The sequence below is a fragment of the Dermacentor andersoni genome, chromosome 10, assembly GCF_023375885.2.
Source record: "Dermacentor andersoni chromosome 10, qqDerAnde1_hic_scaffold, whole genome shotgun sequence".
NCBI lineage: Eukaryota > Metazoa > Arthropoda > Arachnida > Ixodida > Ixodidae > Dermacentor > Dermacentor andersoni.
Window position 1 is genome coordinate 103,607,528 of NC_092823.1, and position 14,344 is coordinate 103,621,871.

The 14,344-nt window shown below is 45.5% G+C and overlaps 1 protein-coding gene across 2 annotated transcripts in view; it reads left to right on the forward strand.

Annotated features, from left to right (window-relative positions):
* The window catches only part of LOC126544555 (5'-3' exonuclease PLD3-like), a 130,553-nt gene that overhangs the window by 111,841 nt on the left and 4,368 nt on the right, over positions 1-14,344 (forward strand). For both annotated transcript variants that reach the window (XM_050191905.3, XM_050191904.3), the window contains exons 7-9: positions 3,415-3,554; positions 4,827-4,986; positions 11,762-11,864. In XM_050191905.3, coding sequence (XP_050047862.1) covers positions 3,415-3,554; positions 4,827-4,986; positions 11,762-11,864 — 403 coding nt within the window. The remainder of the gene's footprint in view (positions 1-3,414; positions 3,555-4,826; positions 4,987-11,761; positions 11,865-14,344) is intronic.

Here is a 14,344-nt window from a genome sequence, read left to right on the forward strand (position 1 = left end):
GAGGTACCTTCGTGGCAGATGCAACTGTGCCATAATGACCAAAGGTGGGCAAATGCCCTCACTGTTGCTCTCCTCCCTCACTCCCACGGGGCAAGTCACATCCTCACCCTCATGCAGAAAAATTTGCCCGCTCTCGCTCGCCCTAACGTTGAACAGCCTACCCACTTTCCGATTCGCTACAATTTCAAATACGGTGGAATCTTGTGGATACCGTCGAGCCCACTTATAACAGTACCAGTTTTAACAATGTATTGTTTATAACAATGAGAAGCTGCTACGGCGTCAACTTGTTTATCTTTTTCATGGGGAAATAACCCGCTTACTACAATGCCCTGATGCTGTACCATCAGTTGTAATGATAAAGTCTGGCTGCTGGGTGTCCGAGCCGAAAGGTAGTGAAATGCAAAATCTTCGAAGAGAAAAAAAAAAAAGGAAATGAGAAATTCGAGCTGCTGCACGATGGGCCGCTGCTTCAACAGCCGCCACGCGCTTATTTTCCAGCATGTTTTCCAGCCATCTCTGCACACCTGTCTCCCATCGCCCTTCCACCTCTCCAAACACAAATGGGCTGCGCCGATAGCTCTAAGCCACCCCACTTTCCAAAACACGAATGCACCACACCAACTGCGCTGCTCGCAGATTGCTCGCATGTTGCTCACTGGCTCATCATTCAGTGCAGTGCTGCAAGCAGCTTAATCGCTTGCGTTCATCTTTGTTGGTTGTGTCAAAATTGGCCCTGGCCATGCAGTTTCTCAGCCTCGTTTGACTAACAGTTGGTTTGACTCGCCGCCGAAACGGAAGATGGCTGATGCCTCCGCTGATCATCGGCAATCCTATTATCCTAGTATTCTTTCAAAACTATTTTCATGAATTTGGAGGTATTAGCTTCATTACTGGAAGAGTGCAGTGAACTTCAAAGTTGTATTTTTTTAATGTCTCACTGACACCCCTACAGCGATGCGTCAGAGTGACGCCATGGACTTGGATTATTTCTTGGACTTGGAGTTGGAGTATTTGGGCCATTTTGGCTTACTAACATGTCCTTGAAATTTCCTAAGTTAATTCTTTAACTCTCGTAGAATACATTGTAGAACTCCTGCCCTGATAATAAGTTGACAAGGCTTGCCAAAGCCGTCGAAACCCATGACATCACGGCGAGCTGGCACAGAAAGTTGCCAGTGAAAAGAAAGATGAACAAAGATGGCACCGCGGTAGCTCAATTGGTAGTGAGGCTTAAGTAGCATGTGAAAAGACAACGACGAAAGGAAGACATGACTGGTATGACATTGTGAGGCTTGTAGCGCTTGAAAAGACAAGGACGAAAGGAAGATGTGATGCACACGTCTACCTTCTGTCCTTGTCTTCTCACGCGCTATAAGCCTCACAATGTCATACCAACAAGCCCAAATCACTGCATTACATCAATTGGTAGAGCTTCGCACACGTAATACGAAGACGTAGGATCATTCCCTACCCACGGCAAGTTGTTTTTCATCCACTTTCAATTCCATTAATTTATAGTTTCTTCATTTCAGTTAGTAGGTACAAGTAATTTACCTTGTGGTGTCCTTGGTGTCTTTGTTTGTTGGCTTCTGACGATATGATTAAATACAATTTAGAGGTCATTCTATTAGCAGCAAGCAATTTGTTGCACTTAGTTTTTAGTGACCAACCTTATATTCATTCACCAGCGAAGCGATCCACCAGCAATTTCATGGCCTACGAGCCATGAAATCGACAATCGAATTCAGAATCAGCAGCATCTAATGAATAAATTACACACTTCTCCTAGCTTCCGAACTTCGCACGTTACTACAAATCGAGCCCAGTTTGGTGCTAGGTTAGAGCTATCACTTCAATGCGTGCCGCCATGTTTGTTGACGCAAAGCTGTTGGGTCAGCTTTTAGTGCTCCCGCTAAATCGGTGAAATAGCATGCCGGACGCAACACCCGAACGCAGTTTGCGTCTCGCACATGTCCAGTGGCTTCGATGCTATTTCTTTGGGGCCCCAAAACATTGGGGGCCTCTATTCTAAAACTCTTTATTATAACGAATATTGGATGCAAAGAATATATTTTCATCTCAGATGGGGGTTTGTTAGAACATGGTTTTAACATTACTTAGCAGCTGTGATTAACTCGTTCCGTTTACAGTCACTAAAGTGGCACAGCCGGCATAAAAGGCTTACAGGGCATTTGCTCCACCTAGTTGCAGGTGGAGCAAATATCTCGGCGTAAAAATATGCCCCGTAGTCAAAGGGCGAAGTAGACCTCAGTTTCTTGCTACTCACTCTCAGTTCTGAAGTCATAACGTGCACCCCTAAATAGAATAATTAGTGTCACTTTTCATTAGCTAACGGAACACTATAGTTTGTTGTGCTAGCAATGTCTGTCTTTTCATGTTGGCCGCCTGAAGACGTGAAATTTCATTGCTTGCAATGTTTTGCTTGCTTTGTTTTGGAGGATCAACCAAGAACCCGAAAAAATTCTGAATAAGTGCGACCCCCGCTCCCTTCTTGGCATGATAGTGTTGGAAAAAATTGAGGAGGGGGGAGGCGGCTTTTTTGGGCTTTCACTGGTGGAGCACTTGCTTGGAATATTAGGGTATACTTCAAGATGTTGATATGTTGGTTGCAACCTACGTATGAGCCTTCTTTCATTTTTTTTTTGCTTCTTTTTCAAGAAAAACAAAAGGTAAAGCACTTTGATGTTATCGTTGGGCAGAATAGTGGCTCTCACAAAAGATAGGATGGTTATTGTATTAATTTTGCTAGCTTAACTATTTTCGTCACATGTTCGTGTCTGAAAAGTGCAGCACGGTAGTTTGTAATGTCCTCATGCTTAAAGGGACACTTGAGAAAAAAGACTGCATCAATTTAAATTGATAAAGTATTCTTTCAAAACTATTTTAATGAATTTTGAGGTATTAGCTTCATTACTGGAAGAGTGCAGTGAACTTCAAAGTTGTATTTTTTTAATGTCTCACTGACACCCCTACAGCGATGCGTCAGAGTGACGCCATGGACTTGGATTATTTCTTGGACTTGGAGTTGGAGTATTTGGGCCATTTTGACTTACTAACATGTCCTTGAAACTTGCTAAGTTAATTCTTTAACTCTCTTAGAATACATTGTAGAACTCCTGCCCTGATAATAAGTTCACAAGGCTTGAGCCAAAGCTGTCAAAACCCGTGACATCACGGCGAGCTGGCACGAGATTTTCAAGGCGGTGTCGCTTCCAATCTTTTATTCTTGCCTCTTTCCTGGCTTACCAAGCACTGTATTGCTAGAGTGGCTTCCTTAGTGTTGCAGAAGGGTAATTTACTAAATCAGGTCAAATAATTTTTCTTTTAGTGTCCCTTTCAGTGCGCCTGTCAAAGATACACACATAACCTAACATTAACACACTTATGCAGAGTTCTCCGCCAGCCTTCTGTCCAGACGGCCGTACCGTGGACGTCGACAGCATCTTGGACGTGATCGCGAGTGCCGAAAAGTTCGTCCACATCGCAGTCATGGATTACATGCCTGTTACTCTCTACGAAAAGGAAGCAAAGTAAGTTCCAAGTCTACTCCATCCCCTATTTTGCATTGGATGCACTTGCGGCAGCTGTTCTCGTTTCTGGGCTACTCATAGGGTTCAGAACGTTTTTTGTTGTTTTGTGAAATTGTGATTTCCACAGGGATTGTGTGCTTTGTTCAATTGTATTCCACCTCAGTATAACAAATTATAGATATAAAGAAGTAAATTTAATTCATGGCTTAGAGTGAATATCAGACATAAACAAGGGTATTGTTGTATTATGTGTAACTTTAATGAAGTTCATCTGTAATGTATACCGGGTGTTCCAGTTAACTTGGACCAAGATTTTAAAAATACCCAAGAGCTCTAGAGCAAGCGTACCGACTGCATAGTAGCCGTAGTCATATGTGCTTACGGTCACTATTCTTTTCCTCACGAACTATTACTTAAATAATTACTTTTAATTAGTGAACTTTTCAATTATTGCTTGAATCGCAAACATATCAATTACAAAGTTGTAGGGCACTTCAAATAACCTCCAAATCAAGCATTTGTTTAGTGCTCAGCTTTGCCTCATTCGTTTTTCTGAGAAAAAAACAAAAGCGCACGAAACATCCAAAATATGAAATAGATACGCGCTCGCGCGCTGCTACTCAAGCGCTCTCAAGCAATTAGGCATGGATATACGGCTTTATCAGCGGCGGCAGCTCGATACGGGGCTTCACACTATGTGATGGTCGCGGCATCGAGAGAACACACCACTGACGCATTGATAAGCGTAGCAGAGCCTTGTACGAAGCGGTGATAAGAGAATGCAGCTGTATATCTTTCAATGATTGCTAGTAGGCGCTTGAGTAGCTCCGTGCAAGTGTGCATCTATTTCGTATTTGGCGTATTTCGCAGGCTTTTGTTGTTTCTTGGAAAAAACAACCACAATGTTTGCGATTCAAACAATAATTAAAAAGTCCTCTAATTAAAAGCAATTAACTAATTCATACTTCTTGATGAAAAAAACACTGGCTGTAAGTACATACGACTGCTGCTACTATGCAGTCGGTAGGGTTTGTCTAGAGCTCCTGGGTTTTTTAAAAATCGTGGTCCAAGTTAACTGGAAGACCCTGTTTATCCAGTTCAGTAATGTGTTATCTTTTGTGTGCCCTGTCAAGCATTGATCGATGACAAGTACTTGTCAAATTATCAATATGTACACCCACTATCAGTCTGGTAGCATTTAAACTGCAACGTCTGCTCTCAATAGACTGCTTGAGTTAAACCTGTGTGTGACAAGCTGTTGTTGGGACACAGGTTCTGGCCCCGTATCGACGATGCCCTACGGGCGGCCGCCATTGAGCGAGGCATCGAGGTTCGCCTTCTTATCAGCAAGTGGAACCACACCCACCACGCGATGTTCAACTACCTCCGCTCCCTGTCGGTACTACGGTCACGTCAAGTGAACATCCACGTCGTAAGTTGAAAAGATAGGCTTTCCTAGAACTCTGAATGCGCTGTGTTGCAGACGTTTAAGTCAGGAGAAAGGCACCTTCAAGAGAAGAGAATTTCATGGCAATGCGGATCTGCATCGCTGTGAAGCTCCACTGTAGCTTCACAGAAATTGGCTATAAATTCTTAATTTTCGTGATGACACTTTGTTTCTAGTTGAACTCCTCAGTTTGCCGGTGCGGATAACACGTACAAGAATACGTTACAGTAGAACACCTCTGACACATTCCTCATTACTACGTTTCCACAGGTAAAATGTCACTAAAGCCCGGCCCCAGAAAAGGGCTCACAGACACTTATGTATTAGAATCCCTTTTAATACATCATTGTTCCCGCGACGTTTTCACATGGTAAGCTGCAACTTTGGTGCATAATTAAAAGAAAATTAATTGTGTACCATCCATAATGAAAAAAATTGAAATGAAAAATGTCAACCATGCTAGATGCTCTGCTCCCACCTCTGACCATCACTAACGTGCCTGTTTAATGTGCCATGGACTTGGCAGAAATTCCCAGAATTTCGGACTCCTTACAATGCATTGTTCAATATTCTGGCTTTTCCTGCGTGACCGCCTGCCAATCTGGCCACAGAATCGGGCAAAAATAGCGACATTTTTGTTTTAATATGTTGCTGGCTTCATCGTCGGTCATGACCCAGGTGCCTCCACGATACCGAAACTAGTGAAGTCTAGTCGATCCAGTAGTCGCCAACTGCCCTCAAACCAGCAAGACAAGCCAAGTCAAGCCACTAAGTGTTGAAAGGCTGCATTGGCTGCATTTGCTGTTTGTCATGCGAGTTCTGCACGTCGCATTCGTTCATTTACATGTTAAATAGCGACGGAGTCCCAAGCAACTTCTCCAAGCACCAAGTCTACCCTTGGCGTGTGCGCTGGCGAAGGCGGTGATTAAGTGAAGGTAGTATTGGGCAGTGACTGTTGTGAATAAACCCGCAATCGTCCGGTTATTGCAGATCAGTTGACTTCTGCTATGATGCCAGGGGATGAGGATTTGGTGCATGCTTTGACTGCACTTTCATCAGCTTGTAGCAACAGCATGACGGTAGCCAAAATACAGACTAACCAGGTTTCAGGCAAGCGTAGGTGCATGCAACAATTTACTGAAAAACTTGGGCCATATTCTAGGAAGGATGGTCGCTTCGAAGATACTGTGGAATCCCGTTGATACGTTCCTCACTTACGTGTTTTCCCAGCTGCTATGTTGCGTATTTGTGGTCCCGAACTAATTCCCATTTTGTAATGTTCCTTCATCTTACATTGTCTTTAAATGCAGCAGTGATTTAAATTTAGCGGTGCAGAGGGAAACTTGCTCTCGCACATTGCTCCAGTGATGATAAATGTATACATTCCAACGACCGGCATGTTAGAACAACTGACTGATATGTTGCAACAGGCGACCGATTCATTGTAACAAATGGCTGATACATTGCAACAAGCGACCAAAGTTCACAGTAAGAGACTGAGGTTGCACAAGCATTTAAAGAGGGAACGTGCACAAAGCAGTTGTTGAAGGCTTGACAAAGCACCCAAAGAACAGCACCATTTGAAAAGTGCGACGACACTGTACGGAGTAGTGGGCTTCGCGGCCGAGGCTGTTGCACTATCGGCAGTCGGATCTTCAACAAAACATCTTTCGCTCCATGGCCATCATAGATGCAATCTTGTTGAGCATACCTTTCTCATGTGCTCTTATCTTATCCACTTCCTCTTCAGTTACGACAGCCGTGTTCAATTCTTACGCAAGTGTAACCGGCATGTGGATATGCATGATCCGGCAAAGCAGTGAGGCGTCGACGTTCGGTGGCGAGCTGCCGGTTATCCTGTGCCGACTGCGATGACAGAATCGTTTTTGGAAGTTTATTGTGTCTTGTACGTTTCCACCTGTAACGATTTGTGGAACAGAACTTTGTCGGACCTGCAGCATGTCGAGCGTCGCAGTCGCGAGACTAAGACAAAATGGCGGCTGTTTTCATCGTTTGAGCGCTCGTGGTCCTTGGAGCCAATCATGGCTCGCCATCTTGATCACATGCTCAAACTGGCCAATAAGAGCGTGCTCTGCAAATGTCTTTTTCAGTTGTTTTTTTCGTGACCGCAGTGACGGGAAAGTTGCCGACCGTCGAATAATGAAGGCCAGGAATGCGCACTTTCAAATGATATCAAAGTAACGCTGACAGTGCGTGTAGTTATTGAATTATGCACGACGAAAATCAGGCGAGATTTGTCCCCAATTTAAGGGGCAACGCTTACGGATTCGCATCTTTTGACCACGATAACGGAAGAGCTACCCAGTATTTTGTAACCAAATTTCGGAGATAGGTGCGAAAACATGTCAGGAACACGGAAAATAAAAATTAAAATTCGAATTTTAGGTCGATTTTCTGCCCCAGAGACTCGGGTCCCCCTTTAATTATATAAATGCCTTCCCTGGTCATAATATGAGTCCCGAAATGTCTAATAAATGCACTGCAGCCATTCGGAGCCGTTTCTGATGTTTGTTACTGTGGCGATTTGCAACTTTCTTCATTGTTACGTTTTCCCAGCTATTATGGTTTTTTCTGCAGTTCCTTGCAATACTTGTCAATGTGATTCTACTGTACTACTTTCACTTCCATAGCACTGGATGCATTGATGGGCAACAGCATTACTGGCACAGTGATAAGACAACATGCTTGGCACAATGCTGAGAATTGCATCCCTTGGGGACACTGATAAGTGCGGTGCTAGCCACACGGAAGTATTGCAAAAGTGAAGGTGATCGTTCTAGAATACGGCACACTTTTTTTGGCCGCTTGTGGAATAGGTCACTCACCCTCCGATGAATCCGATACTTTGGACTCCGGAATACTCTGACTTTTGTGCGGTCCCCATTGAGTCCAAATGAGCTGTGGGTGAGCGTAAACGTTTTAGAGGCTTACCAGTGTGTAGTGTTAATACCCACTGTGGAGGCATAGTGGCTTTGGTGATGCACTGCTAAGCCTGTAGGCAGGGGATCAAATCCCAGCCATGGTGGCCACGTTTCGATGGAGGAAAAATGTAGTAATGCATAGAGAATGTATTAGAATATATTATTATTATTAAATTTTCATCCTGTGAAGGTCAGTTCTGCAGGCTTCATCTTTTTTCAGGCATGCTCCATCCTTCTTGCAATAAAAAAATAAGCAATTGTGAGGCAACTGCCTTGTTGAATCTCGCGGTGCTTGCATGCCTATGTCGGTAATACAGATGTTTTCGTGCCCCACCAGCCGAAAACAATCCCATCCATCCAAAGCATTGTGCTTTGCTTCATAACCACCTGAATGCCGTTTATCCTGAACAGGCTCACACAACAACTTTTTGCTAAGCATGATGGCATGGGATTGAATCCCAGCCGCTGCGTCCACATTTTAATAGGGGTAAAATGCAAAAACACCTGTCTACCATGCATTCGGTGCATGTTGAAGAACTCCAGGTGGTCAAAATTGATCCAGTCTCCCTCTACAGCATACCGTATTTACTCAAATCTAGACCGACCCTGATTCTAAGCCGACTCCCTAAAGTCCAAAGCCAACAAAATATATATATATGTATATATATGTTACCTCGAACGTAGGCTGAACAAAAAAAGCGAGGACAGCATTCACAAAATGCAGACAGCATTTATTGAATCTAGATGTGCAGAGCTCATTCAACGTTGTCGTCGCTGCTAGACTTGTCGCTGTGTTCCTTGTCACTGTCACTTTCAAACAGTGCACTTGTCACAGAAACCTAGAAGTCGCTCGCCGATCCGGCTGCCAGGCGCAAGCCGACGGAACACAGGGGTCCGCTTTACGCTTCGCCCTGGCCTACAAGCGAGAGGTCTTTGTGCAACATTTATTTATTCAGGGTTGGTCAGCCCGAGCAAGGCGCCCGTGTATCGGTGTGTCGGCAATCACGAAGCAACTCGTTGAAGGGGGATAACAAGCATTTAATCATACACAAAACTGATCACGGACAATAAGGGAACAAAGAACTCAAAGTAGGAACGAACAGAATTGGCGAGAAGCACACACAATTGGAAACACGACCAGAACATACAATAATCAGGCAGGGTTACAACAACAGTAAACAAAGGAGTTTAGAGGCACAGGAGTCATTGAGAGTTAACAGAACAAAGAAGAAGAGGACAAGCCGGCGGACAGACCATATCGGAGCGCGGCGAAGAACGGGGACGGCTCGTGTGGCAGTCGTTGCGGCGATGGCTCGAAGGCGGCGGGCCCGGAGCGATGAAGCGCGCGCCTCGTCCGCAGGAATTCGGCCCCGCACGCCGCAAAGACTCACACAACCTTCTTCGCTGCCTGTTTCCAACCGACTGTCACCCTTCCCACCGAACTGCTAACGAGCTGGCGGAGGGAAGACGCTGGTTAAAGACAGCGCTGTGCCCAGCGGTTATTTACGGGCGTTTTTTTTTCTCGGTGCCACCGAAGACAGCATGCGCACTGTCGATTTATGGCCCGGCCGTCTCCGCGATCCCGACCGGCGGAAGCAACCGAACAGTGGACACAGGGCGCACAACTCGCTTCACCGTGCGCTCTGCCTGCTCCACTCTGGTAATCTTACACCGCGGCCAAGCCCCGACTCTGTCGAAGGGGACAGCGAAGCCGCCTCCGAAGAACAGCCGCTTGCGCGGCTCACAAAGCCGACCGTCTCCAGATGCCCCTCGACCCTGGGCAGTCCTCTCCGCCCTCTCTCGCGGCCTCTTCCCGTAGCCTCGGAAAGGGATGCCCGAAAAACGCACTCTAAAGAAATATATATATAACATGGTTGGCGCCGGTCTGTGACAGCACTATCTTCGGTACCATCAAGCGCATTAGATATGCTGCACTTTTTAAAGGCGCGCATGATCAAAGTACCTGGGATGTCATCTCATGCTGCAGCTACCCAGCCCGCCAGCTGTGATAGCGATGCACGTTTGATGCAGCCCATTGCCGTTAGCATGTAGTCTTCGTCAGTCAACTAGTCCGTGTAATATTTCCGCAGACGATCCTTGAAAGGTTTGTTGATGCAGACATCAAGTGGCTGCAACTGGCCCGTCATGCCGCCCGGTATGACAGCGAGGTCCATGTTCGCTTCAGCGAGCGCAGCCTTCACGTTGTCGGTCAAGTGCCCACGGTAAGAGTCGACGACAAGGAGCGACTTCTTTGTCAAAAGGGCTCCTGGACGCCGTCGCCACACAATCTTAACCCACTTTTCCACCATCGCACCCGTCATCCACCCGTTCTCATTTGCCCGCACAATGGGGAAAGACACTGCCTGCTCGGGAAAGTTTCCCGAGCAGGCAGTGTCTTCCTTTTAAATGTCATATAAGGAGGGAGATTATGTCCATCAGCTGTGCAGCACAGCATCACAGTTGCGTGCTGCTTCTCGTAGCCCACTCACCTTCACCTCCTTGGCACCCTTTTCATTCATGGTGTACGCCACTGGCATACCAAAATACACAGCCGTCTAGTCAGCGTTGCCATTTTGCCCAAGGTTGTAGCCTGCCGCTTCTCTCTTTCGCAGCACGTAGCGCTGAAAAGCTATCGGCTTTTCTTCGAAATCGCTTGGCAGCTTCTGGGTGATTGAAGTGCAACGTTGGAGGCTGAAGCCGAAGCGCTTCATGAATTTTTGAAGCCAGCCCTGGCTGACTTTGAAATCCTTTGGTGTTAGGCCTCGCTCCCTCGAAATTTCCCTAGCTTTTGCTTGGAGCACTTCTGTTGTCACTGGAAGGGCAGCTGCTCTCTGCGTCTGAACAAAGTTGGCCAAAACTGTCTCCACTTTGTGGTGACAGCTTTTCTTTGGTCCGCTAAATGCCATCCTCGTTGCGGCGCATGCAAAAAGCTGCTGTCATTGTCCCCTCCAATGACAGACGTTTTTCTCGTCGATGCCGAAGTACCGCCCGGCTTGAAGGTTCGACGATGCCTCTGCGGCGAGCACAACTTTTCGCTTGAAAGCGGCACTGTAGTGGCATCTCCTGCTTGGTGCCATTGCGGTAACACCACGCTGCACACCGATACAGCCGACACGACTCAGGTCAAAATGGCGACCTCGCTTGTGTACGGTTGCCTACTGGCACGGCTAGTAGCAGCTGCGATACTCACTTTTCTAGGTGGCGCTAGCTATGCACCATATTTAGCAGCTTCAATGAAAAGCTGGCGCGTTTCTTAAAAATCCTCGAATCAAAGCCAACCCTAGAGTTTGGAATACGATTATTTGAAAAAGCTATCGGCCTAGATTCGAATAAATACGGTACCTCATAAATCATATTGTCGTTTCGGCATGTTAAACCCCAGAATTAAGTTTTCAGCAACCACATTTCAACGGTATTTTCTTTAAATTTTCTTTTTTAGCATACAGCCACAGACTAGAACAATTTTCCCACCCGAATTGCCATGATGACCGACCATCCCCTCATCAAAGGCTCTATTAATAATAATGATACTAATAGATTAATCATGTTTACTGCCATTGTAATACCCACCCCTCACGTAATACCCTCAAGCCTTTGAGGTAAGAATAAAATAATTCAATATAGCAAAACTTGTGTGCTGGGTTCTGATGCATGTTAAGCTTCGGGGCACGTCAGAATCAATTAGACACAGTAGTTCCTGGTCAAGCAACGCTGCATAGGTCAGTGCAACATCATTTTCTGTGGAAGTTCTGCTTCTTTATTTTTGCTGACTTATCGGCATCTGCTAATCTCTGCCTTTCTTTCTCGTTTACTTTCAGAAATTGTTCGAAGTCCCCGCTTTCACGCCCGAGCAAGAGTTGATACCGTTTGGGAGAGTGAACCACAACAAGTACATGGTCACTGATAACAAGGCGTACATTGGTGAGTGCAGTTATATCATAAGGTTCCCATGTTACGTGGCAACATACGGCTGCATTGCTGTTTCTCGTGCTCCCAACTTTTCCGTGTCAGCGTTCTCCACAATCTTTTTGCAGTCACATTAATATGAATACTGTATCATTTTTCGTTACAAATGCACTGTTGCAAGAAATGCAAATTGCAGAACTTTTGCATGTACAGTCATCATCCGATGTTTTGGACTCCCTGGAGGCCGCGAAAACGTCCTAAAAATTGGCCAGTGTGAAAAAAAATGAATGCATGCATTTTACTGCCCCCAAGGGCTCAAATCGCCACACGCACGTCCGAAATAGCTCTGAAGGCGTGCCAGTGCACCTATTAAGCGTATCAGTGCTCGTACTGTGATAGAAGACAGCGGGTTCATGCATGTATGATTAAGGAATACATACCGTGTCCTGTGACAATTGCCCCTTCCCACTCTTGGTATGCTTCACCGCGTAAAGGCTGTTTCACATTCAGCAACTTGAACGACAAAATTTGTTGCTGCCGCGCATGTCGCTGAGCAATTTTTGCTGCCAGCTTTCACATGCGATGGCACGATTTCCATCACAGCGACACCGAAGATTGAACCCTGCTTTCAATGTCTTCACGCCCTCTATTGTTACAATTAGACGTCAAGGAAACCGGGAATACGTCTGAATCTTGTTACTTATAAATAGAATATGCTGTATGCTTTGTAGTCATCAACAACGTTCTGCATTTGTGATTGCTTAGTGCTCACAATGGCGAAAGCGCCGACACAACACGGTGTAAAATAGAGGTCAGCAGAAAAGGCGTATTTCAACGGCACTACCTATCCCCCAAAATCACGTCGATCGCCGCGACTCTGCGACTGTGTGACCAACTTGGCGGAACCCAGTCACGGAGAGCTGTGACAATCGCAGCAGTCACGGAGTGACGGAAGTCACTTTGTTGTCGAGTGAAAATCGCACCATGTGAAACAGCCTTGACACGGCTGTGTTTAGGCAAAGCTCACTTTTGGGAACTGGCACTATGCAATGCGCCAAACTTTCCGAGATCGCAAAGGCCGAGTCGGTGCCATTGCTGACAGCAGCAAATTATTTGAACGATAAACACGGCACCAAACAGCAAGAAACTTGGTAGCGATCATCAAAGCAGCTTGGCCTAGCGTTGCCATTGTGGCTACGGCTGCCAGTGGATCTGTATGCGGTGCCGTGAAGGCGTCTAAATTATCGGGCATGTCCAGAAAATCGGTCGACTGTATGGTTGAGAATGAGTCAATTGACAGTCACCTGAAAATACCACGAAGCTATAAAGAAAATTTGTTAGACTTTCCCTTGCATTTGCATTCAACTGCAATACCATAACACTGGTGAAACCAAATACCAGACACAGCAAAGTAAATTTAATATATTGTTGGCCATGGTTTATTTCGGTGAATGTTCTCCTGCCACAGTGAAACTTCGATGCAACGAACTTCAGGGGACTGTGGCAAATTGTTTGTTATTCTGAAAGGTGGTTATAGTAAAAGCCCCAAAATTAACCATTCCACCCGCCAACCGATCAGCTCATCAGTCATCACCATATCAGCTATCCCCGAAGATTTCACTGTTGGCTCTCGGGCTACACTCTTGCTATTTTCCATTGACTCCATTGCTGCACACCACCGAAGCACCATATAGTAAGAATGGCATGCACGCAAGAGACACTGACACTATGAAAACCACGGTCAAAGAGGAAGCGCTATGTCGCTTCCAAAGCACAATGTTTCTCTTTGTTTGTTTTTCACATTCCTAGCCGTGGATGCAGCAACTGTCTCGCACGAGGTGGATATGTGAATTATTCCAAAGTGGAAATCAAAGAATGCCCAGATTTCGGAACATTAATTCGTAGTACTGAGGCATTGTTAACATGACACGGAAACTGAATAATGAACGTTATTTTGAAAGGTTTGGTATTTCGAAGTTCGTAGTGCTGAAATATTCTTACATTGAAACTACAAGCACTCAGCAGGGTATCTCAGGAGACTTTTTAATGTGGAGTTCATAGTAACGAAGTTTCAATGTGTAACAAAACCCAAAATATATAATATCTGGGACATCAGTTCCGACAAAGTAAGCATTTATTGACTCGCAGCTCAAACTGTGTTCTGGTAAGAAACATATTAAATACTCCGTAAAAACAACTTGAAACACCGCATTCTAGATGCACATGCGCATTGTGGCCACCAGCTTGGCTTGGCTAGCTCGCAGCCAGCAAGCCAGCATACTGATCTTGTGTGATCATACCATTTGTGTGCCTTCTGTTTGACAGGAGACCCTGTGCTAGCCTCTCGGGGTTGCTATACCCACATTTCTTTCTCAGTGACTCGATCGTGAATAACTGTTTTATTGCTGATACCAGCATGTATGCTTATAATGACTACTATCAAATATATTGAAGGTATTTCTTGTCTACTATGGCATAATGAGGTTCGGTTTACA